Source organism: Xenopus tropicalis, chromosome 7 (genome assembly GCF_000004195.4).
Source record: "Xenopus tropicalis strain Nigerian chromosome 7, UCB_Xtro_10.0, whole genome shotgun sequence".
Classification (NCBI taxonomy): Eukaryota; Metazoa; Chordata; class Amphibia; order Anura; family Pipidae; genus Xenopus; species Xenopus tropicalis.
Window position 1 is genome coordinate 36,101,774 of NC_030683.2, and position 27,926 is coordinate 36,129,699.

At 37.7% G+C, this 27,926-nt stretch overlaps 1 protein-coding gene across 2 annotated transcripts; it reads left to right on the plus strand.

Annotated features, from left to right (window-relative positions):
- The first annotated feature begins 1,226 nt into the window (after positions 1-1,226).
- Positions 1,227-27,859, plus strand: lgi1 (leucine-rich, glioma inactivated 1). 2 transcript variants are annotated; one of them, NM_001078898.1, is given in 8 exon segments: positions 1,354-1,823; positions 2,193-2,264; positions 13,094-13,165; positions 16,872-16,943; positions 20,588-20,659; positions 23,142-23,311; positions 25,962-26,126; positions 26,217-27,708. In NM_001078898.1, coding segments are annotated over 8 exon segments (1,644 nt in total). In that variant the 5' UTR covers positions 1,354-1,623; the 3' UTR covers positions 27,038-27,708.
- The last annotated feature ends 67 nt before the right edge of the window (positions 27,860-27,926 follow it).

Sequence of the window (27,926 nt, forward strand, 5' to 3'; positions counted from 1 at the left end):
TCACACATGTGTAGTTCAGCATGAGTAATAAAAGGTTAGAATGGCATAGTTTTCTTTTATTAATGTCATGCAAATATTATCCAAGTAGCTCTTAGAGCTGGAGGATATATAAAACCCTTGAAGGGCCTCATCCTTTAAAAAACTCCTGAAGACGACCCAGACCCAGACTGGCAATCTGTGGGTTCTGGCAGAGGGGTTGCTTCCATAGACAGTCACTATTTATTGGGCTGGTGGGGGCTGTTTGGGTCTCTCTGTACTGAAATGCCAGGGACTATTTTGAAGCCCAGCCCAGGCCTGGGATAGACAACTCCAGACAAGTACAACTGTTAAGCCCAGTAGTAGTGATGAGCAAAAAATATTTGCCAGACATGGATTCGCAGCGAAATTCCGCATTTCGCCAATAGCAGATTTTTTCCAAAATGGCTGCAAAAATTTGCAGCAGAAAAAATGCGCAGAGTGAGGAAAAAGTTGCGGTCGCATCAAATACATTGTGGTTGCGTCAAAAAAAGTCAGTCGTATCAAAAAGTAGCTGTTGCATCAAAAAAGTTGTGCGGTAGCTGAAGCAAAAGGGGACAGATTTGTTCATCACTACTCAGTAGTCTATTTTTCTTTAATTTGGGATAAACAAATTAAAATATTTGTTTGCCCAATAATTATAGTTCTAAGAGGTAAATACCATAACCATTTAAGCAACAAATTGCATGTATAGAGTTCTGCCTTTACAGAACTCTATATGTGCAATATAGAAACATGTATATGAATACTCTAATTTTAGTCAGAGTAGACATTAGGGCAAATGACGCCTCAATAATTAAACAATGAATGCAGCATGTATAAAGCACTTCTTTTATTTCAGTGCATACTCACAGACTGAAACCATAAGGTTAGTCTTGTGCCCTCCTTTCAGGTGGTGCTTGCCACTTTGGTACCAGGTACTAAAATGAACATACAGTCCTACAGTGCTAAATGCTGCATTATACGTGAGATGCTTTTCACAGCTCAGTTAATGCATTTCCCAGGACAGTGTGTTTCCTTGTCTTCATGAATAGAAAAGAACAAGTAAAATATGTATAATACATATATGCCTTTAAACTGATATTTTATTCCAGAGGATGCTACTTGTTTTAATTGTGTTGGCTTTTCTGCGCCCTGCAATATGTCAAGGAGCACTCCCAGTGGGTTTAAAGCTGAAGTGATCCAGTGAAAATAATGAATTCCCTCCCCTTTTCTCAGCCCCAGCAAAACATAAAGCTGTACTATTTTTGGTTACTAGGAGAGGGCCTCCCTTTCAAAGCCGCAAGCTGTGCATTTTCTAAATGGCACCACTTTGCATTTGTCCGCTGTGTGCTTGATGTTTACATGGAACTGCATGTATTCTCCCCATTCGCTTCGGTCCTGACAAACAGTAGGAAATTCCCCTCTCTGGTCTTCTCCCTGCACACTGCACAAGTCACAGCTCAGCGGTAAAGCAGCAGAGGCTCAGAAGAACCCAGGGAGGGAGACAGAAAGCCTTGGAGTGGCCGGACAATAGACAAGGACAGCTGAATAGAGATTAAAAGAAAAGACCCTTTTCATGGTTTGGGAAATCCTTGGGGCTAGCTGGAATCATAGAAGATCCAGAGGATGGGGAATGGCAGTGGATCCTCTGCATGGATTTCTTTTTTCATCAGCTTTTCATTTGTGCTTCTGCTGATCAACTGGAGCGAGGGAAAGAGACCAGCTAAGTCAAAATGCCCTATCTGGTGTACCTGTACCAAAGACAATGCTTTATGTGAAAATGCCAAATCTATTCCTCGCACCTTCCTTCCTGACGTTATCTCACTGTAAGGGCTGTAAGCATTTGATCATTTTCTCATTATGGCCACTCTGTAATGCCTTTCTCAGGGCTGTAGTACAGTAACATTTTGCTGCAAGCTACAATGATGTTATGTTATATTCTGGTGTTTTGTTATAATGTCACTGTGTTAAATATGTCATGCAGAATATAGAAAATACCAGACAAGTCAGCCAAGACACAGTATCTCCAGACCATGTCTAGCGCCCAAGGGTTTCTCTGATTTTCACAGCAGCAGCATTGCATGTCTTTAGATGTTACAATGCACAACCTGCATTTTCTCTTCCCTGTTATAGTGGTTATATATATGTAGACTCTTAACAAGGCATTGATATGTTTTTTCTTCCTGTTTTTGCAGATCCTTTGTCAGATCTGAATTTACAGAGATTCCAGAGGGGAGTTTTTTACACATACCATCCCTACAGCTCCTGTAAGAAACCTTGACTTCTAATATACCCCTGTTAGTGTGCTGTGCAGTATGGAATATACAGCAAGTGTAGCAGGCTTGCCTTTTCATAGGGGAAATGTGATTGCCTTTCTAATAAATTACGAGGCTCGGTAGCAGCTACGGCTGTGACTGGCTATATATGTAAGCACTTATAATGAATTGATCTGATGCGGCTATTTCTGATGGTTACACTACAGATGCCTGGACATTGCAGCAAGCTTGAACGCCTATCTGCTGCAATCTGCAGTTTAATTTCTTTGTTACACTGTAGGGGGAAATCATAGGGGTTAACTTGATTTTCAGATGAGTTGGAGGCTCCTTGCCTGAAACCTGAGCATAATTGCTTTTTACTTAGCTCGTTCACAACAGATACCTGTGTCTAAGCATATAAAATACATTTGTACTGGTATCATGCCATTACCCTATACTGTAGTAAAACAGAATATAAGAGTCCTTGCATGCCAAATAGTAATGCTGTCATTTTAATGAGTTACCTGAGTCATGTTCATGTGTTTCCACTTACTGAATTTCTTGGCCGTGGCAGTTAGGCATGGTTTCTAGAAAGATTATATAATAATACATGAATACAGTTCTTTCTCTTCCACAACTAAAATAATAGTACAGATGACTGTGTTTGAGATTGGGACCCCTGTGCTGGACCACTTGGGAAAAAAATAACTTAGCTTTATATTCTTGCACCATTCCAGTGGGTATATGCTCTAGAAAAGGATTCCGCTGTTTTTTTTTCTTGACACTATAAAATTATGGATGCTAATACAAATAGCAACCAGCCTGAACATGGTATTATTTTATATTTAGTATTCATGTCAGGTATATTCAACAAGCTCTGAACTACAACTCTGAGACTCTGTGGTCACAGCCCCATTTCAGCGTTTCCATATGTGCATATCTAACTACAACCCCCAGCAGCCCCTGGCAGTCCAGGCTAAGTAGGTTAAACACACCTGATTTAGCTATTTTATTTTTATTAATTTCTTATGATAGATTACCAACACTTCTGTATTGCTTTCAGCCACTCTGCTTTAACCCCACCCAATATAAAATCATGCATCATCTATAAACATTGCCTTATATTCATTAATTTCCATGTTGTACATGTATCTATGAATTCTCTACCAGAATGTCTCTTGTTAGAGAATTCACCCGCAATCTAAGAATCTCTGTCTCAGGATAATCAATGACAAGGGCAGCCCTACACTTAGCTAGGGTGCTGCCATGCTCCTGCATTGCTACAGCTGCTGCTGTATTTCTCACGCTGAGTTAAAAATTGCTGGATAAAGGTATGGCGTGCTCCATGGGACAATTTCACCATGTAGTTCTAGAGGTGCTTTTTCTATGCAGCAGGTTTGCCAGTATGTTTTGTTTTATGGTAACTCAGCATCAGATGATGTTGATAGGGGTCCATTCCCCAAGTATTTCAAAATCCATTTGCCTGAATAACTGTGCCATGAGCATTACTTCATAGTGACAGTATGTGTATATAAATATATATATATATATACATAAATAGTCCAAAGGTCCAAAGTGTGTGTATTTCTGGGTGTCAGTACAAATATATCATGTTTTCAGTACAGACCCTCACTTCATTTCTGTGTGAACAATCATTGCTTATTTGCACATAACCTCTGCAAATATGGCCCCACAATAAAGTGTTTGGTACCCTAAGTATTCTAAACCACAACCACAACAAATAAAATTGCTGTTAAACTATTTAGTATTTTAGTGCATACTTGCCCTTTAATCTTTCCTTAATTCACTCTCTGCCCCCTAGTGACCTAGCTTTTGGTAGATTGGTTTGTGGTGATCCAATACAGTACATTTTGAACAATAATGTGCCCTACTTTTACTTTGAAAGCATATACATTCAGAACATTGAGAAAATATGTCCTTGTACCCAACATGGATATCTGTAATGTAAACACAAAATGTATTGGTCCGTAGGTTTGTCTAGTTTAAACAAACTATGAACTAGTAAACATATTTCAGTCCCTGGAAGTTTAGACAAAATTAATCATGCAGAGATGTTATATGGCGTGGCCCTAAATGGTGACCTTGTTAGTGTCATTTGGTGCTGTGACATTTTTCTCGGTGGTACTAAGTGGGCTAAAGAGAGGGCAACTTACATAGGTCACTTTAGTTCTCAAGGGGCAAAAGACAATTGTTTTGCAAAAGGCTATTTATGCATGGAAAATGGCTGAAATTTTAATTTACAAAGAATTAAGCTTGACAAACAATAATAAAATAATCAGTTTTCATCTACCTGAGATTTATTTTGTGTTTATTTTTGATTTTGTAGCAAATCACAGCAATTCTGTGCAACAATAACTGTTACTGTCTGGCAGCACAGACAGGGAGTAAACCCCAGACAAAATGTAAAGGAACATTGGTATGTCAGTATAATTGTATGTACATTAAAATTCCAGCCATTTAATAAAAAGCCTTTTGTTGAACACTTGACTTTTGCCCCCTGAGAACTGAGGGTACTACATCAGTTGCCCTCACTTTATCCCACTCAGTACCACCGAGAACAATTTCACGACCCCAAATGACACTGACACGGTCACTATTTAGGGCCACGTCACATAATGACATCTCTGCATGCCTGATTTGTATGGAATTCCAATTAAAAAATAAATTTAAATTTGTTTATGCTTATTTGCTTTTTTATCTTTTGCAATTTCATAACTTGCTTTAAACTGGTTAAACCAATAAAATGTGTTAATATTAATTTATAGTGCCTCTCTGTCAGATTTCATTTGCTTTTTTTCTATACCTGAGTGTATAATAATGTGGCATTATTCCTCAAAACTAAATTACTAGTGTGCCTGTTTTCTGCTTTTTATTCAGTTTCAGAGTTACTATAGCAACAAAAGCAGGTAGAGCCACTGATGGTGTTTTATCATGGTGATTTAATGGAAGTGGCGCACTCTTTTATTGTCCCTTTAGCTAAGAAATTAGGTTGGGCTTAGCTACATGCTAAGCTACATAAATACATTTCTTTGTTCCTCTTTTAACAGTCTTTTAACAGCATATAATGTTGGATTCTCAAAGTGAATAAAGATATCCCCACCCTGTCCTCATAGATAGTTTTAGATATACTAAGAATATTGTACCCTCTACTGTAAAATATATAGTAAATAATGTACTGCCTATTGTAAAATATAAGGATATTATAAGTCATGCAGAAGTTCCAGGAACATATAAAAGCATGAGGCTGAAGGCTGAGTGCATTTATACAGGTCATGGGTCTCTGAGGTGACTTTTAGTATCCTTTTTTACAATATTATAATATACAAGTTTCAATGAGTCATGTCACAGGAATAACATCACTAAGCAGCTATTGTAACTGGTGACATTACCCCCTGTTGTAAAATATAGGGATATTGTAAATCACAGAGGAGTTCCATGACATTATAAAACATGAGACCAAAGGCTTTTATACAGGTTGTGGAACTTCAAGGTGACTTCTAATATCCCTACATTTTACAACATTTAAAAATATTTATTATAATACACAAGTTTCAGTGAGTCATTTCACAGGAAAATGTATTATAAGGATATAATTTACATGGCTCTTATAAAGCTATTAAATGCCAATTAGAGATTAATTTTTTTTAACGACCATATAAAGCCACAAGGATGTATTATGGTAAATTCAGTTCTTTCACATGACTGATTCCATGATATGAATAAAAGCAAAAAGGCTTTGTTTGGGCCTAAGGTTGAGGGTGCTCCAGCCAAGCCCCCGCCCTTATTGCCCCCCAAACCCCTCCCACTCATCTGATCCATATAACTCGTCCTAAAACGCCACCCCCCTGCACCGAATCCCAGCGGACTTAGAGATAGGCCACGGCTAGGGGAGGGCAGGCTAAAAAGGTACGTGCTGTGTTAACCCGACTATTGTTCCCTAGACATGTGCCTTTTCTGCCACTCCTTAATATTGGCCTTGGTTCATGGAACTTAGAATTACCGCTGGGTGTGCATTATTCTGTACATACACTGACTTTCTTAACCAGCTAAACAACTTCTTCTTATATCATAAAGCCTGAGAAGCCCTTATCTTCTCTCAATGGCCAAATACTATAACTTGAGTATGCATGGAAAATAATTGTAGCAGCAATAACAGTTGTATGCCAATTCTAGAAGTGCCTTTTAAACTTGCATATATTTATTTAATGCTGGATGGTGGCCCTTTCACATTCTTATCCTTCCTTAGATTCTGGTGCTCATATCACTAGTACAGGTATGGGACCCCATTATTCAGGAAAGCTTCAAATTGTGGGAAATTTATCTTCCATTTTGATCCATTTTGAGCAAGTAATTCTAAATGTTGTAAATTGCCTCTTTTTTCACTGTAATAATAAAACATTACCTTGTATTTAGCTGCACAAATCCATATTGGCCGCATACCTTTCCTATTGGGTTTATTTAATGTTTAGATGATTTTTAGGCTTAAAGTATGGAGATCCAATTCACAGAAAGACCCCTTATCTGGCATTCTGGATAATAGATCCTATACATGTATTGAAAACAAGGGAGTGACACTGGGGATGGAAAATGGATCCATAGTTATGGGCAGCATGGTCGTACAGTGGTTATTGCTGGTTTAAAAACTCTGTGGTCCTTGGTTCGATTTCTCCCACTATCTGCAAGGAAATTGTATGTTCTCTCTGTGCTTGTATGGGTTTCCTACTGCACACCAAAAACCTACAGGCAGGTCATTTTCTCTTGATAAATTTGACCATAGTGTGTGATAAGGACCTTATGTTGTAAGCTCCACTAAGGCAGGACTAGGGATAATAATATTTCTGTGTCTGTAGAATCTCAAATATAATTAGATATGGAATAAGGCAAAAGAAAATGCTCTAGCACAGTGGTGACTGCAGGTTGGGAATACAGAATGTGTGACATGGCAACCAAATGTGATATGCTTTCTTTTACATTTACTGTAATTTATAGTATTCTTCAGTGTCCATGGAAACTGAGTGAGGTGGGAAGGCTTTTGTGAAACGATGGAAGGCTTTCATTGATTTTTACACTGTATATCTTCCTGTGAAATTAAAACAAAAGTGGCAGGTTTCTTTGCATTAACAGAGACATTAGACAACAGAGTAATACTAAACAGATGTGTCAGCAAACTGGAGCCCATTAGGTATAACATGAAATACTCATAATAATTGAGATGTTAGTACTGCAAATCCTGATTGTAGTGCCTTGCTGAATTATCCTATAGAAAGCAAATCCAGTGAGCCTCTGAATCAGAGTACTGTTATATTTTTGGTCAAAAACAGTAGCTGAAACAGTGTGCGTTAGAGATATAACAGCATAATATATATAAATAAATAAACATGACAAAGGCTGCCGAAACGTCAGTTGTCTTGCCACTTTAATAAGAACTCAAAATGAACCTTAAGTTCTGCGTGTGCAGTACCTAACTTCTGGATTCTATATATATATATATATATGGTGCACACCATTTGCAGCAACAAAACCTGGGTGCTAGTACCAAAAAAAATGTTTGTTTTTCACTCCAGATGTAGGTTTCTATGTGAGACTGAAACGTTGAGTAATAAACCTTTCTATTTTTACATTTACATTTTGCTCACAATTCTTTAAATCCTAGGAGTGCTGTCCTTGTTCCAGTATATATTTGTGTGTGTGTGTGTACCACAGTCAGGGGGCATAGCCCATCCATGTCCTTAATGCCTGCCATGTTGTGGGTGTTAAAACAGGGCCCTATTGCAGCCTGGGTCCTATGACACACAAGTTAGGGAATGGTAGAGGGCAGGAGGCATGGACCCTCCTAAAATACACCAATGCTAGATGCAGGCAGAGCTGTAGGCGCAGGTCTCGCCACTCCTGTTGCAGCAATTTTGCAACAGGGAAAGGTGAAGTGTAAAAAAATTGGCACAGTGGTGCGCTAGTTTTTTGTTCTTTACACACAGGTCAGAAATTAACCCTTATTTGTATGTATGGGTATATATGGCTAGCATAGTTGCCTAACAAGTCTCAGGGTCATATATCTTTATAGAAGTATGATTTTGTGAGTATTCCAGTTCTTCTCCTGGCAGGTGTGTGGCTGGGGCACGGACACTGGACTGTAAGGTACACTCTGGCAGGAACTGATAATAAAATTATGTATTTATTTTATTAAATAATAAATAGCATGCAAAAATTGGCATACAAACTATCCTTTGATTTAAAGTTTATAGGTATCAAACCCTTTACTCAGCTTTATAGCGCCATTTTATTTTCACCATGTCTGCTCTAAAGTACTTGTCTCATTATGTTGGAAAAGCAAAAGTTCATTGACTGTTCCCATTCTTTTGCTTACTTAAATTAACTGGTTTGAGTCTTTATTTCTCAGTTTTTCTCAAACAGACTTGCAAATGCCACTGTTGTCTGCCTCTTATATTGATTTTCTTACATTTGGGCGTTATTGCAGGGTTTTGCTAGAAAAAGGAAAAAAAATGTTTTTGACAGTACACCCAAACCCTGAGGACAGCCTTTGTGCATTAATGGAACACGTCCAATGCTGTAGAAGAAAAATGCTGAGATGCTTAGGGTGTTATGTAATAAAAGGCACTAGGTTTGCGCAGGAGCAGTAACCCATAACAACCAATCAGCAGGAAGTATTTACTGGTCACCTGTTTAAAAGCAAAAATCTTATTGATGGCTTACTGCTCCCAGGCAAACTTAGCGCCTGTTTCCTCTGATGGTGTGTGGGGAAAACTCTTCGGCATTTCTCAAATCACAGGGTTCCATGTGCCACAATTCTGGACCCCTGACTTCACTGCTCAGTGTGTATGGGACCCTTCAAGTTATTAGGATCCCAAGATAACTAATGTTAGGGTTCCTCACAACCAATTTTTTTATGCTTCTATTCTAATTTCATAGCCCTGCCCATAGCATAGTCTTTTTCACATTTCCCTGCTTAATTGCCACTTCTAACTTATTTTTGGCTCATTAACACTTGGGACTCTTTCTATCATTGCAGGGTTTTTAACCCTCAGCAGCATTTGGGCCCTTACACATGACATGGGCAAGTACATTCACATGCATTGGCTTATTTTGCATTCCACTGCATGAGTTAACTAAGACTGTACTGTACAAGCACAAAAACACCACAGGAACGCAGTTAGAAGGGCCTGTAAGCAAGGGCACTTAAGTATAAAGAGTGACTAAAATTAAAAAAACCTAGTACTGACTAGGAAACAAAGGCAATAGGATAAGGAATGCTTTGACAACTGTGTTCTCATGAAGCTGTATGAAATCTGTATATATTTAGAAAGGGAAACCTGCTCTACACTAATTTTTTGTGCCTAAATAATAATGGAGCTATCATGTTGGCGCTATAGATTCTACATTTACAGATGGAGCATACTTTAAATGAATGTAGTTTGCAGCATGCATTTGGGCAGATTACTGATCAGCCATGCAGTGTGTGGGTTTCATATAGCAATAAAGGCATGGCCATGCCACCCTATTGTTAATTTGCTTTGCTGTTTTTGGCATGGCAAGGGTGGCCCTTACCCAACAGCAACATGTGATAGGCGTCAGTACAGTGTCTCTGCATCTAAGTAGTCCGCTATGAGAAGCAGAACCATACAGTTTGGTTAAGTATGAAATAATTATAAATTATACAATGTAAGAGAATAATCAGATATAACCATGCTATGGAATATGTATGTAACTCAGATAAAATTTGTACATACTTTTGTGCATATTTTACTTGCAGGATAATTGGGTATATTGAGTGTGGTTGTGGCTCACATTTCTATCACTTTTTTGCACTCCTTGAGTACTTTAAAGAATATGTTGTTTCTTATCAGGATATAAAGCAGGTTCCAACAGTATCAGGAAGAAGTATCAGATTAAAAGACCTGTCTCTTACAATTCATTGGCTAATGCAACTTAGCATGTATGTGTATTCTTGGTTTGTGTATAAGCACAGTGCCTGTTTCAAAATATTATCCAGTGGCATATAGTATTAAAAAGTTATGTTTTTCAAGAAAAAGCTTTATTTATATGAAACAGTGATTTATATATCGACTGTATATGTGATATATTTTGATAGAGACCTGCAGTATTCATAGAGTAGAGTTTCCTTTTAGGGCCTGAGCTGCACAGCTATTGTTCCACTGTACCATACCATAATGTGATATCTGTCCATGTTTCTGTTTATTTTAGTTAACCAGATTTACCATAGTCAATAAACCTTTAAGCCCTAGACATATCCCTTTAGTGCACAAGTTTAAGATCACATATTTTATGGTAAAAAAAAAAAAATCATAGTTCCTCTAACCCACTGATTCATATTTTTCATTTATACACGATTGTGGCATTGCCACCAACTTATTTCACAATTTACCTTCTCTTGTCATTAAATAAAAGATATGGGGCCTTACAGAAAGGATACTGAAGTATAAATCAATGTTCATTTAAGTGTAATAATGCATAATTCTGTGTCCTTATCAAAAAGTAACAATGCCTTACCTTGAGCTTACCTGAGGCCTTATTCACTGGGCACCTTCCCAGGTTCTGGACCATTTCCTTTCACGATACCATGTTGTCTGTTTACTAAAGTTTGTAAAAATTGTCTATAAACTATCGCCTATTCTCGCTGTGAATATACTTGCGACAAAATTAATGCTGCTCCCATGTTTTCTAAAGTGCGATGATACAGATTTGCCTTATGATAAGTATTTTGGCACTCATTAAGGTTAACTTAAAAACTTAAAGAAATAACTTCAACTATCGTTATTCCCCAGTGCACTCACTAATTTTTGCTGCTTAAAAACTGACTTTATATCGCTCCCATTATACAGTTTCTGGCTTTGTCTAACATAACGTCACTCTCCAGGTGGTGATAAAAATTGGGAACAATTTTATTAATATTTGTGACAATTCTGGTGATAATCTTTTAAACCCTGTAAGACAACTTACATAGCATGAATGTGATAAGAGGTGATAATACATTATATATGTGCGCCAGAAAAGTGCGAGTGAAAACAAAGGGAATCGGGCTAATTTATTGTGACAGCAAAACTGCACAAATACTGCAACATAGCAATTAGGATGTTGGCAGCTCATGTACTTGTTCACTTAGTTACAAAATGGTTTAGGAACTGAGAGCAATAATGTAGCTGAAATTCCAGTGAACAAAGGGACATTATTAATTGGGTGCTATTAAGTGCACAGTCTTGTTGCCACAAATATGCATACTTTAATATACATGCAAAGCGATTCCTCACACCTTAAAACGGACATTGCAATGACATATGTTTAGTACTGGGGCCAGAGAAGGTAGATCCATCTCTAGGACGAGAATTCACTTAGCTTCTTTCCCAGCCTTTCTCCCTAGACCACTGACCTAATTACATGCAGATAAAATGTCAGCAATCACTCTCGGAAAAGGGAAACACAAGTTACATGTTGTTAATTGCCCATGGGGAGATTTAATGTACTAGACAATCTTTACACTGATAGCAGCTATAGTGTTAACAAGTTCAAACAAACCGTCTAGTAGAAACAGTATGATTCCCCCTCTTTACCTGATCATATATTTGGTGAATTATGCTGGGTCTTTTACTTAATGAAGAAAATCCAGTAGCACTGGGTCTCTTATTTAAAGCAGCAGTGAGCAACTTTTTACATGCAGTTTGAGGGCCATATATATTTGTGAGAGCTGGGTGGGGAGGGGGAAAGGATCGTAGATGTCCTCACTCCTACCTGGCCTTAACTTGAGTGTCATTCAGACCAGCAAGCCAGCGAGTGCCAGTGCTAGGTTCAGAGTGCAGCCACACCCTGGACACGATTGCTTTTTGAATAAACACTAAGGAAAGCCTAAATCGCTGGAGGTGTTAAATGTTAGACACCCTCTTGTCATTGTATATACTTACCTGATATCATGGTCCGGTGCTCCTGTTAGCAGAAAACTGCACCGGCCCAAGGTTCTTCTTCTATTTCTTCTTTCTTCAACGCCCCTGGGCAGATGCATGCACAACAGAGAAACCTGGCTTTATTTGTAGCAGGAAGAGGATTACAGCATGTTGCTCACTGAAGAGCACCCCTGGCTTGTACAGTTTTCTGCTAACAGGAGCACTGGCCTGGGGTATCAGGTAAGAGATTACAGTGACTGGGGGTTCCAGCATTTAGTTTATACTTTGCTTCTCTTTTAATGCTCTAGCACCTGCACCAGGGTTATAGTAAATGGCTGCTATGGTCTAACTCAGGCCTGGACTGGCAGACTGATTCTGGCAAATGCCAGAGGGGCTACCATAAGATGCCATAGACAGTCACAATTAAGTGGGCTGGTGGAGGCTGTTTGGGCCTCTGTGTACTTGAAATGCCAGGGCCTATTTTGAATCCCAGTCCAGACTTGGTTTAACTGAGACTGATGTTGCTGGCATTAAATTCAGTAAATATGTACCTGTGAGGAGGAAGTGTAATAGCTAGTTCCCTATATAAAGTATGTGCACACACTGATAAAAAACACCCTCTTTGGGGTTGTATTATTGTTGCATATAAAACACATAATTTTCAGGGAAGCAGACAATTAGGAAACACAGCCACAGAGTAAAGGTTTCTTGGGCCCCAGTCACAGGGAGTGGAACTGCTTCCTGCAGCCTTTGGTTACCCTGCATTTGTGGCTAGACCTTTGACACACAGTAAACTTCATCTTTGTATTTAGTTACCTGAAAAGATGACTTGCAACCCTGTTTCCTAGTCTACTTATTTGCTAACATCAATTCTTTTTTCTTCTGTTCTAATTTTTATATGTTACGCAGACTGTTCACTTCAAACGCTTTTGATGCTATTAGTGATGATGCTTTTACTGGTCTCCCTCACCTAGAGTACTTGTAAGTATATATAAAGGAAACATCACCATCACCATAATAACCCATTTCCAAAGCAAGAACCTGGCTCAGATCCACTAATGTTATCATCCGGCTATTATTTCATTACTGCCTTTTTTCAGTTTGTCATTTTACATAAATCTAATATCTATGAATCATTCCATTGCTGAATGAAGTTTTAGTCCTAAATATAAATCCTTATGAATATTTTCAGAACTGCAGAAGACCCCTCTAATTTCTGGCTAGAAGTGACTGAGCTTCACAATTCCATTAGCTACTTGTTTGTCTGTCTGAGTACTGTTGCATGGTTCTGTCTTTTTGCATGTCTTTTAGGAATATTAACAGTCATGAAAGCACTGACATTTCTAAGGTTAATGCAGAACTGAACATGAGCATACATGCACAGACCTGGTCAGGGAGTTTGCTCCATTTCAACATTGCTTGTGGTTATATGTGCATGTATGGCACCTTGGGGTCAGTTTAAAAAGATCATCCTAAAATCCCATCAGATGGCACTCACCTGCCTGGATTTACTGTAAAATCTGACCATTTGCTGCCACATTGCGATGTTTGGGGCAGTGCAGATGCAAGACTTCAGGCCACCGACTGATCAAACTTAATGAACATATCACTTCTATTTGGCTGTCCAGTTCCAAGTGGACAATATCTCACCATACCTGCATGCTGATCACATAATAGTTATGCCAGTCTGTGTATGGCCACCTTAATTACTGTTTACTTCTTTTTACTCAATAAAAATAAATCATAGCTTGACTCCTTAGAAGAAACCTTTATAGATAACAAAAGCCACAAGACACTTTATTTATGACCACTAGCTGTAATGTTACTGTTGTCTATGGAGAATGTTTAACTAAACCTTTTCAGAGTCGATTGGTATGGCTTGTTTAAATGCATAAACTGCAGAAAAAGGTCATGCACCATGCTCTTCCCTTGTACTTTCTGGTCTATTAGAGGGGAAAATAAACAAATGTCCCTTTATGTATGCACACATAATCAATGCAGAAAAGAGGGAAATATATTCTCTAGAAAGCCCTTTTCATTTTTTTGTTGACAAGGCAAAATGATCTGCTGTCATTTCAACCTTTAAAATAGGAAATCTGCTTATGGTATTCAATATTGTGGATGCAAGTCTATTTAATGGATGAGATTATCTGTCAGGAGCCTTTTCCTGCAAAAATGCAGATGCTGCAGGAAGGTTGGCTGTCTGCATATGGCTCTCTGGGTAACCTAATTAAATCAATATTTTACCCAACCAAGCCATCTCTGTAATAGATCATGTGAATCTAAATGGGGTGAGAAATGAGCATGGAGGTTTATGTGCAGGCCTTTACACAGCTCTGTACGGATAAGCATAACGAAAGGTGTTCCCCATTTTTCATTATGAAGATTACCCCAGGCCTTTATAAGGGAACACTGTGAGGTCATCCTCCCACACCCTAAAACAAAGTTCTTAAGCTTTTTAGGTTCAAGTGCCAGTTTATAGTCTGACAGTTGTAGTAGAGAAAGAAAACATCATTGTAATAGTCACCCTGCTATAGCTAATGGCTCATCATCTTCCGCAAATGTTATCCTAATGGCAATTCAAATATAACACCCCCACCAATGCCTTTCCATGCTTTGAGTCTAATTGATGAGTTGGGAACTTATTCTAAAAGACATTTAAACAAAGCGGCTCATTGAGGAACCTATGGACACTTACTGGGGAACATGAAGGAGAGAAGGTGGGGTTTATGGGGCAGATTTATCAAAATGTGAGATTGGACCTTACCGTAGAAAAATGTACCCACTTCCTATTCATTTCTATATAATATTTAGAAGCGTATTTATCAATAAGTGAAAAGTTTACCAACTGATAAATATACTTCTTAAAATCCCATAGGAATGAATAGAAATTGGTTGAGTTTCCAGTTACTGTTGTTGCCATAAACCAAAACTAGAGATTGACCAGACAAATGTGTTTGGAAGCAGTAATCTCCATGGGATTGGTTTAGCCTGTTGCTGAGAGCCCAGCTGTGGCATCAATGAGGAGTCTCCAGCCTACAATCTAGCTTGCTCTCAGATATATTTAAATGTATGAATTGGATGGGTGGGACTGGAACTCTCGCAATCTTCTCACAACCTTTCTCCAAGCAAAAGATATAATTCGCAAGTATTAATAATAAATAGATAATAATCTTTTATCTATTTATTATAAATGCTTACAGATATATGGCTGTTCCTATAAAGCTTGCTCCTAACAGTATTAGTCAGCATCAGTCATGGATTTGCTGGGCAAAATCTTTATCTTTTGTCTGCCCAACATTTTCTCTTTGATCATCTTCTTAACACAATTGAAATATGTCAGGTATAAGTTCAGCTTTTAGAAACCGATTCTATAAGTGTGTAGCCAAGTACTGGCAGTAAATATCCATAGAAATAAAGACTGTAATATATTTCACATGTAATATTACTTATATTTAGTTACAGGCATTCTAGATAGCTATTATGAGGCTTTAATATCAATAGAAGAGGGACATGGGGGTCCCATTGGACCATGGGACTCTGAAGCTCTCGCTCCAGGGTGTTTTCCAAAGAAACATTTATACATTGTGAATCTGCTATTTTAAGGAATTCCTCAAGAATATATTGTATTGTATTTTATTTTAGTGACCAGACATTATTTTTTGTTGAAAATGAATACAAAATATCACTAAACTATGTTGAATTATTTAAACAATGTTGGATTATTTTGTTGGATTATTCCTTTATTCGTTTGACAAAGAGTACAAACAACATTTGGGGATAGCTCAAGGCAGTGCACATAAACTGTTCCATGTATGGGAATATGGTGTCAGAAAACAATTGGTGTTCTGTAAATGCATCATTGTCCATCCGTATAGTTACACCAGTTTTGTTTCATTTGAAGAAATTTCCCAAAATACTTTGGTGTGATGCTACTCATAGGTTTCATCAAATTATTTAAGACAGTGCCGGTGCTGTCCAACTTATTCTATTCAGTGGGCAGTTTTTGACACACCACATATTTGAGCTCTAGATACATTGAACTGATGATGCAATACCAAGAAATTTATGTAGCTCTTGAGCAGCCTTGTTATCTTAAAAATCCAATGGAGGCATCTTGTCTATAGAACTCCACTTGGATAGGTCTAGGAGAAAGGGATTACTGTTCTTGTTCCTTGTGTTCCTACTATCCAGTACCCACAAATAGGAGGAGTTGGTGGTGAGTGCTGTACCCCAAAAGGCAAGAGCTGAAAATGCACCTGCTGCCACCTCTTTTGCTTCAGTAACACAAATAACAACCCATGTAATGTTATTTAATGGTAGCTATGGTTTTATTAAGGGACACTATGGTCAACAGAAACTAGTGCTCAGTCTGAAAACAACGTATAATAACATTAAGTAGAGGGTAGAGAAACATCAGAGAAGCAAGGCACTATGTCTGCTCAAATTGCTGTGTATCCTGCTAGCCATGGGCTTGGGACAATATGGTCTTCCTGCTAGGGCCCTGTCATGCCTTAAGCTTTGTCTCTATTGTGGCATGTAATACGAGTTGCAACGTTTTGTGAATTTGTTGTCAAATTTTAGAAGTCGCTTTAACATACATTCCATATTTTTTTTTGCATTTTTTTTGTCCCTTCTGACACCGCACAGATGTGCTACTTATCCTGTATGCTTCTCTTTCTTTCAGGTTCATAGAGAATAACAAAATAAAGTCTATTTCAAGAAATGCTTTTCGGGGTCTGAAATCTCTAATTCACCTGTAAGTATAAATATGACAGCAATATTAACATGACAGCAATTTAAAAAAACAAACCCTTGTACTTTTACTTCTCATCTCACTGCAGGAATACAAATACCCATATTAATGTATGGAATCTATTTTCAGAAATATACCTGGGGTTGTCCAGATCAGCAAAGCTCAGACAAGGTTCTGCCACATATTCTGCAACATGCTCAGCTGCAATTTGTTTTATACAACAAGTGTAGCTTTATTTCTTTTATAATGAATATGAAATAAATCATAATAAATAAATAAATCAGATGCTTACAATAACCATTTTTTTTTTAATTGACAATGCACCAAAATCTTATAAATGTTAAAATCTAAAGCTTGACAAAGATGTAGTATAGAAATGTCAAGGAAAACCACCCCCTGTATCCAGCACATCTAATCATATAAAGGCAGAGGAAAAATAGCTTCTTGCTTTCCTAAGGTAAGTGCAGAATGGACCCAGCCTCCTACCACTCCCTAACTTGTGTGTCTGAATCATGCACAAGTTAAGGGTCGGGTAGTGCCCCCCCTAATGCCCATCACCAATACAGGGCTGATTACCACAGTAAGCAATGTATTCTAGGGGTAGGTGCAGTTGCTGCATTGTAAATAGCCCTATTGGATAATACATTCCTAAATATTTTCTTGAACAAGGTGTCTGTTTAAACCTATATATATATATATATATATATATATATGTGTGTGTGTTTGTCTTTATACTATATGTCTTTATGTGCATATTTTTGCACCAAAGAGCCAGTTACTTTGTTTTATACAATACATTAGGATATTTGTTATTTACATTACAACAATCTTGAACATTTTCACTAGCATAAACAGCATCACAATAATCTCATCATGAGGATTGATGGCCCAAGCTATGGTTTGACTCAGCTGCCAGTAATGATATTAATGATTAAGTTTCTCAGTAAAAGAATGGGAAATGCATAATTCATTTCACTGCCAGTTACATGGGATTCCTTGAAAGGCATTGGAAGTATGCAAGTGGGTGTATATTACATCTATAGTACAGAGAGGGCTCTCACTCAGCTTTTTTCCTCTCAGAGCCACAGTAATCTGAAGTTGTTTTGTAGTTTCTCTACTTGACAAAAGCACCAATTGTTAATAATGGCAAACATATTAAATATCATGTGTGAACCCTTATACAGAAAAAAATACAGAGCACAGTAGCACAGTGCTCACTGTAGTCCACAGTATGCCCAAAAGTGCTCTGCATAGACCAGAGGTTCCCAAAGAGTATATTTACCCTCCAAGTGGCACCTGAGCATGTTCATCTGGAGGTACCGCTAAAGAGCTTGCAACCTGCTAACAATATTCTATGCAAACCAACACCCAACAGCTAATTTCTCAATGTGACAATCTTATTAACTATCTCAGGATAGTTACACAGATAACATGTAGCCTACTAGGTTCTTGTACTGATGTTTGAATGTGTGTTGTGCTTCACAGAAAGCAGATTATCATATTTTGGGGGTTATGTATTAAAAGGTGCAAATTGCTACAGCTTCACAGCAGCCAATCAGCATTTGCTGTTGACTTGCATCCAATTAGTGGCAAAGCACATATGCATTTAACCACAAGTGCATCAGGCACATCTCCATTTTAACTCTATAATGACACTGGAATTGTGGTAACTTTGCACACTGCACTTGTGCTTGGAAATCATAACTGGCCCAGGTGCAGTATCCCATAGCAAGTCATGAGATGTTTCCTTATTGGTTGCTATTGCTTACTGCACCAGAGCAAACTTTGTGTCCTTTTAATTGCATAAACCCATATATTTTTCATGTTCCCATTATTTATATAGCACCGACACATTTCCTCATTGTACATCATTCACATTAGTGGCTGCCCCAGAGGAGCTTACAATCTAGAGTCCCTATCCCATGCACAGTATGGTCAATTTAGTCAGAACTAATTAAACTGCCTGCAATAAATAAAATACAATACAATGTGCACACTGTAGGTATCCACTGATTAGGGATGTGCTGCAAAGAGAATAACACAATAACAGCATATATCATCATGTAATAGTTTTAAATAGGAAATTCACCTGTAAATGAAATTTTATTAAGTTATATATTGCTTCTTTTATTGCTTCTCTATTTTTTCAAGGTCTCTTCAACCTTTTATTTTCTAGTCTTTGTTCTGGTTGCTATGGTTATTTACTCATAGCAACCAAAAATTAGTTAAAATTGATAGATGTAAGAGATAGATAGAAGGAAATATGTAGATAAATAAATACCACACTTCTTTTATATTGGGAACTAAATTAAAGGAGACCTTACCTATCTAGTGAGTATTTGGAGTTGCCTGTTAGTTCTACCTAGCGACAGACTTTTCTATTTATGGGATAGAAATGGCAGAACCGGCTTGAGTCAAATCTGGATGGATTTGGACAGAGTAGCTGGAAAACCCTTCGGAATAGTTTGAGATTGTGAGAAATCAGTATGAATACACAATAATATTCAGTAACTGTATGAATACACAATGTTCTGTGCTCTGTGGCTGTGACTATGGGAAAGGCATACTGATATGTGTGACATTTTGGAATAAGGAAGTTACTGTATGCTTGGACAGATTTCCTTTTTTTTTTTTGGTGAAAGAGGGAATGGCAAATAGAACACAGAAATACTGTAACCCACTTATGAGAAAATCTTCACTTAAAAACGTGGAGGATTGGGAGCCACATGTGGCCCTCAAAAGTATATTATATTCCACTACCTGCTTATCCAGAATCCCCGTGGAATTTCTTGCATAAAAGGGTTTGGAATTAATCAGCCCTGCCAAGAAGTAAATCCCCTACTGCTTGGAAAGACCTAACTAGCTATTGTACAGGATTATAGGTTGTTAAACCTATAATGTATATATTACCTTGTTTCACACAGCCAGACAAATTATTTTTATTTAATATTATATTATTATTTTTAACACATACCTGAACAATGTATATGTCAAACAAATAAATGATTACATGCAAATTTTGACCAATACAGGAGGACTTTATTGCTGGGTTACCTCACTGCTCACTAGAAACCCCATTCCTGACTCTTGCTCCTAGAGTAAACTAAGGCTAGCTAACCCTCATACATGGGGCCTTTTGTCCCAGACTTTGCTCCCTTATTGAGATCTTCTTCCTTATATTCTGGGTCCCTCGTCCCTTTGGAATTAAATAGGCCTGACTAGTACTCAAAGGAGGCCCCACTTGTTCCGCCAACACCTTATGGGACTTATCTCACAAGAGGCAATACAAACCTGCTCGGTGAACCTCTCTTGCAAAAGGCTGGGGGTTGTTGCTTAATATATAATAATAATAAAATTACCTGGAAAACATTTTGTCTTTATGAATGAAAATGTTCCTTATTGAGCGCATAATGCACAACCCCCAGCATACTTTGCCAGTGAAAAATACCTTGCAAGCTTTCTGAGCTCTAAGTCCCCCTCGTATTTTGCCTGACGAAGGGGCCTTAGTGCTCATTTCTACAATACTCTTGTATTTGTGTTTTTTTATTACCTTTAAAACTACACACTTTTTTTTATAAAGCAAAGAATCGGACGCAGGCATTCTTCTGAAATCTCACATGAACCGTTTTCTTTGATTTCTTTTGCAGGAGCCTGGCAAATAACAATCTTCAGTCCCTTCCAAAAGATGTTTTCAAAGGCCTGGATTCCCTTACAAATGTGTAAGTTATGGACTGTATTGTGCAACTGTCATATGCTTAATTAATTCAATTATTAGGGGCTTAAAATGCATATATAATGTATATTTTTCCATACAGTATATCATTTTATTATTATTATTATTATTATTAAATGTTTGTAAAGTGTCAGTATCTGAAAAGAATATTCATTGCTGGCAATTGAAACCTTAAAATACTGTTATTTGTAATGTAAGTGTTGCTTCAACTATGTGGAGAGGTATGAATCTAGTCTAATCTGACACTAGTACATGGGCAGTGAATGGAGTAAACTTCTATTTATGTAACTGCAGAGCTTTTATTTTGTAAGAGAGGTCAAATGTTCACCCGTGGCTTATTCTTTGTGCCCCATTCAAAAGCAGAGAAGTGCTTTTTGGGCCAACAAGGGCTGCTAGGATGAGCATAGGAACAGAGATCCTATACCCTCTATAAAGAGGGGAAAACAAGTTGCACAATACATTGACCTTTGTATATCAGTCTGACAATCATATTGTGAGTTCTATGTCTATATCAATTTCCATATCTCTTGTCAGATTCATTTTCTTACTGACTGGTTTGTGTTTTGGAGTCTTATTGATTTCCATGAAGAAATTAAAGTGAACTAAAATGAATCAGGCTAGAAATGTTACAGCTTTGGTTTGTGAGTTCTTTACCAGCCCAAGGACACCACAGCACCTTAGCAGCAAACATATAAGTGCAAGGAGATGCCCTCAGTAGCTCTCCATAGAATATGTTTCACTTTTGTAATTCTCCTTACTGATTGATTGATTGATTGATTGATAGATGTGAAGCTTTGCTGATTTGGAAGGTTCCCGCTGGGGGCAGACTTGGGGCAACAATGATTTATTGACAGCAGTCAGTAGATAGGAGTGAAATATATGGACATGCCTAGTCGTCTCATAGAGCAGATGGGGATATTTGCAGATGTCATAGCTCCTTCTCCCTTCCATTCAGGCAAATCTGACTGCATCTGACTTCCAGGCTGAACAGCAAATAACATGTAAGACTGCCCATGTATGGCCACCCTAGCTCTCTAGAGATTATTAGAATATAGGCAAGTTAGTGGACATTTAATATAGTATTCCTACAGTGAAATAGCCTGTTTCACAATCCCCAGTGGCTCATTGTGAGGGGGGCTATTATTATTTATTTTTATTGTGATTAATTAAATACTGATCATTCAGTTCCCATGAATGTGCCGTAGTAGTCACATTGCCTAACAGGGTAGTTACCATAGCAGCAAATTATAATTTTATACTTTGGGTTTATGTTGTTGGGTTTCTAGGAAAACAAAGGTTAATATTGAAAGTAGTAATTGGTTCAGATTAACATTCCTCTAGAGAAGTTGGCTCATTTCCCACTGTCAGCTCCTTAGGAACTTGTACAAGTAACATAATCTTCTGTTTTCCCAGTTAACCTTGTGGAGACAAAGATCCTAGAAAAGTGTTATACAGATCTGCTCAATGTATAATAAAGAAATAATTCTAATGAATCTGAATTCAGGTACTATACACACTGGGCAGGATCAGACAGGAATGGCTTTTTCTATACCAGGTTTTTCCAACAAACTGACACGCAGACTGGTACAAAACTGTTCAGTTTGGTGGGCTACAAGAATAGCCAAATCGCAATCATCATCTGAAATTATAGGCCACTAAGGCCAGTCAAACAAATCTGGACTGAAAGCCATAGACATAGCAGTGCTGGGAAAGGTGGCCATACAAAGTAAGATTGTTTGGTGAGGTCACCAAATCAGCAGCTGAAATCTGCCAGTGCATGGCAACCTTCAGAGGCATGGGCAGATCTGTTTAGAAATGCAAGTGCAGTGTACAAGATCCAATTTCAGACAAATTAAACCATGTGAATGGGCCATTGTCCTGGCAAGAGTGAGAGCTACGTACAGTATGTGAGGCCGGTTAGTTAAATCAATCACAATTTATAACATTTTCCAAATATTGCCTCATCTTATTATTGTTAATTTCCAGTCTGATTCCTGGCTCGTCATTATATACATTATATAAGATATGTGTGCCTGAGAGCTGTGTTGTATGTATATTGGGAGTTATGACTGGCTTAGTCAGTAATTCCTCCATTGTCATATTTCAGCCTGTTTCTGTTAACCATTATGGGCAATTGCTTCCCCATGTAATAGACCTGGTTGTATTGAATGCGATTATCTGGACCAGATCATTTCCCACAAAACATGCAGTGAGGAACATTTCCAAGACTTGCATCCCCAGTATCTGTCGTGACAAATACCATGTTCAGATATTCCTAAGCACCTGCCTTAAGCTGAAGACAAAGGTGACACATCTCCAGTATAGGACAACAACAGAACTTATGGTTGCAGAACTACTCCTAGAATCCTAAAGAAATGCATGACAACATGTGTGATTGCTTATTTATGACATATCATATTATCAACAGCAGTTACTATAGTCATAAATACTGTCTGTCTTTATTTCAGAGACCTGAGAGGCAATGCATTCCATTGTGACTGCAAGCTGAAATGGTTGGTGGAATGGCTGGATAAAACCAATGCAACAGTTGAACAGATTCACTGCGAAAGTCCCCCCGAGTATAAAGGAAGAAAAATCAACAGCTTGTCAGCCAAGGATTTTGACTGTATAACCACAGGTAAAGCCCATACTAATTATATTGGGTTTCTTTAAGTGCATGATACAAGTTTTTTTTATTTATGTGAAGTGAAGAATGACCCATTCTTTAGGCACTTTAGTTTAATTTTAAACTCAGCTAGAAGCATGACTTCACTGCATCATTAAAGGGGATGTAACAATGTAAATTTGTTTTTCTGAACACTTTATTTTTTGTTTTTTAACATTTAATGATATTTGTATTTTTAAAAAATGTGTTTTGGTAATATCATGAATTTGTAACCATAGCACCCTCTACTGTTTGCCTTGGGAAAGGACTGAGCACAACGCAAAATCATAATTTGCCGAAGCAGAAAGTTTCCTAACCAGGGGGTGTCTGGTTACACATTCATGATATTAGCAGTATAAACCCATAAAATCTAAAAAAAAATAAATAATTGATGTAAATAATAAAAGTGCTCATTCTGAGCAATTCTAGGTTGCGCTTTATGGGTGGGTATGTATTCCCTTTTAACAGGTGCATTATAGAATCTTCACCCACACCAATCGTGACAGTGAAGCCCCTGAATTAACATCTGTATTACCTCCTTTATGCAGTGCTGGAATGGGGAGGAATGCGCAGGGATTCCCTCCCTCCACAATAGTTATACCTTTTTTATTGTAATACCAGAGCATTCTTTGTTCCGTTGCATAGTGGGCATCAAACTGTTCAGTAGATGTTAGCATGCTGCAGTAGACATGGCACCCCTAGCATCCCACTACTTTTTCCACCCCAATTCAAGCCTTTGTAGGAGGCACACATAAGTTCCATAGCTGTTACCTATCACCAAATGATCAACATTCTATAATGTTGTTATTTTACAACAGGGGTATATTACAATTTACAATACAAAATTTTTAGTACAAATAACATTACTGGGGTTTATACAAGAATTGATGTTATCTCTGTGTCATACAAAATTGAAGTTATTATATAGTGAATTATTATAAGTGAATGTTACTTCCCTGCTTACAAGGAAAGATCCATTTAAGTCTGCTGTGTATGTTAAATAATGGTTTTAGTGATTATACTCTTTTCTAGTCCTTTACTCAGGTTCCCTTTATATACTGCTCAGTTGAGGATTCCCTGTGTTATTCCAGCTTTGCCCACTAGAGGGAAATTATCTGCTTCAATTTAAGGATTTCTTTTATTAGAGGAAAGTCTTAATTCCTGGGGCGTAGTTTATACTGTTAAAATGATATGCCACCTCTTAATCCACTTTTCTGTTATGTATATAAAATAAAAGGGGATTTATTGTCTGAGTAAAACTATTACTGTTATCCAACATGTAAAAGTAGCAACTTTTACAATTTCAATGTATTACTTTTAAATATAGCAATAATTTCCCTAAGGCTAGAGGATGGTTTTGTTTTAATCACCCTATTTCAACATCCCAAAGGTTAGTATATTTTTAAAAATTCAAGTACAGGTGTGGGATCTGTTAACCGGAAACCCGTTATGCAGAAAGCTCCAAAATACAGGAAGACCATCTCCCATAGAGTCCAGCAAATAATTTTAATCTTTTTAAAAATATTCTTTTTCCCTGTAATAATAAAACAGTAGCTTGTATTTTGCTACTTTAGGGTTTTTTTTAAATTTTTAGATGATTTTTTTTAGCAGACTAAAAGGTAAAGAAATCCAAATTACAGAGATAAGAAAATAATAAAATACATAGAGAAACAAAAAGTGCAGTTTGTGGCAACATTCAGCCATCCTGATACTGGAGAACTACAATAGCCAACAACTCCCTGCCAGCAAAACCTGAGTGGGCAGCTAGAAGATGTAGCACTGAAATAGACAGAGTGCTATAGATTTCATGCCCCTGCTTTATTACAGCAGATACAGGTATGAGACCTGTTATCCAAAATTCCCAGGACCTGGGGTTTTCCAGATAAGGGATTTTTCTGTAATTTGTATCACCATACATTAAGTATACTAAAAAAATAATTTAAACATTAAATAAACCCAATTGGATTGGTTTGCCTTCAAGGATTAATTTGGAGCTTTCTGGATAACAGATCCCATACCTGTACGAGGCTTATACTGGAGGACAAATGAGAATAGAGGCAGAACGTTGCTCATTTATAGCAGGTTATAGTTATAAAAATATTTAATTAGGTATAAAAAGCCCTATATTATCACTGCCAAATTAGGGCACATTAACCTGCTTTGGGAACGAGCTGCGCAGAATGCATAGTTGTTAGCACTTCAAAATAGGTTCCATTTTCTTGTCCTTTCTTAAGAAAACTCTTAAAGGAGGTCATAATAACACTATCAAATAATACTGCCCTATATAGATTGCTATATTTTCTGATCTTTAGTGAAAGCAGTTGCGTAACTATAGAGAAAGCAGACCCACAGTTGCAGGGGGCTTCTTCTATAACCTTAAAGAAATGCCCCTTTCCCACCACTCTCCTACTGGAGAACAAGTGGGCAGAGAGCATGGGACGCTAGTGAGCGGCTGGGAAGCGGGGGGGGGCAGGTGAGTAGTGGTTGCAATATGTGCCTGGCCCCTCTGAAGAAGGGTAGGTACACCACTTAGTGAAAGTATTGCTGGCTCAACTTACTCTGCATAGAGATTAAATCTTATTGGTCAGTGTCCTGTCCCTTTAACCCAGTTCTGTCTCTGCAGAATTTGCTGCATATAAATCATTGCCGTACCAGTCTCTGTCAGTGGACACCTTCACCTACATGAATGATGAGTATGTTGTAATCGCTCAGCCTTTTACTGGGAAATGCATATTTCTGGAATGGGACCACGTAGAGATGTCTTTCAGGAACTACGATAATATCACAGGTAGGAAATGAATATAGACACCCCGCCCCCCTCTTCCCTTCAACCCCTCAGTAAAATCCTGCATTCAACTAATTCCATTTTCTTTTACAGGTACGTCAACAGTCGTGTGTAAGCCGATTGTTATTGAGAAACAGTTGTATGTCATTGTGGCGCAGTTATTTGGCGGTTCTCATATTTACAAAAGAGACATTTTCGCAAACAAGTTTATCAAGATTCAGGACATTGAAATCCTGAAAATTCGAAAACCCAATGATATCGAGACTTTCCGAATTGATGAAAATTGGTACTTTGTGGTGGCCGACAGCTCCAAAGCTGGTTTTACTACAATCTACAAATGGAACGGGAATGGATTCTACTCCCACCAGTCTGTACACGCCTGGTATCGAGATACCGATGTTGAATTCCTTGAAATGACCAACAAGCCCCATTTAATTCTGTCGAGTAGTTCCCAGCGGCCAATCATTTACCAGTGGAACAAGAAGTCCAATGAATTCGCCAAACACACAGAAATCCCCGACACTGAAGATGTCTACGCTGTGAAACATTTCACAGTAAAGGATGATGTATATCTCTGCCTAACAAGGTTCATTGGGGATTCCCGGGTCATTAAATGGGAAGGTGGTTCGGATTTTCGGGAAATACAAAGGATGCCGTCACGAGGGTCCATGGTTTTCCAACCCATAGAAATCAACAATCATAAATACGCCATCCTCGGCAGCGATTATTCTTTCACGCAAGTTTATCACTGGGATTCAGAAAAGGGAATGTTTGTAAAATTTCAAGAGTTGAATATTCAGGCGCCCCGGTCCTTCACCCACGTTTCCATAGACAAGCGTGACTTCCTCTTTGCTTCAAGCTTTAAGGGAACTACTCAGATATATGAACATGTTATAATCGACTTGAGCGCATGACCGCTCAGATTCCAGTAGCGTGAGAATGGACTTTACAGTATGGACATGACGAACTAAATGCATGATATATCTTTCTCCTTATCATACTTCTGGCTGACTGACATTAAAAGTCACGACTGCTGGAACAAAGCCTATGCTCGTACCTTCATCATTGATAGTCATGGCTAGTGGTATTGGGAGTCCATCTTTTTAAAACGTTTGCATTAACAAATTGTAAATACTTGTGCAGTTGCCTATGCTCATCTAAAGGGAGAATTCTATGTACTTTTCCATTTATTTATTCACCTGTTTGAAAGAAAAACTGCCAAATAAAATGTTTACATTTTCTGTCTTGTTACGGATACGCTTCTTTGAGATATTTTTGTCCTAGTTTTCTACCTGTCTGTAAATATAACTGATGGCTGAGGACTGAAATGCTACAATCTAAAATCTCCATAAATGAGATCATTTTGTAACATTAGATGTGAAAACTATTTTTTCTTGTTTTTTGTATAATTTAGCAAATTAACTATAGCTTTCTGTTTAATAACACGAGTACACATGGTGTTAAGTTTTCATTGGTCTACGTTTATGTTTGCTATCCTATCACTTTGCTAAGTTGCTTAAGTTAAAACCTACTAGTTCTAATGTGAGACTTACATTTACAGTTTAATTAAAAAGTCTTAGCTGAATTAAACGACTGAAAAAAAAGCTTTGCTGTTAAATAAATATTTTTCTTTTTAACCAGTATATGACCATATATTTGCACGATTCAGGTAGTAACCTTCCTGCAAGCAGAAAAAGAAGGAATAATGGGAAAATAAATGTATTTGGTTAATAATATTTGGAATCTATTATTTTTATTGATAGTATTACATTTATATAGTGCATAACATAAGAGAAAATATGG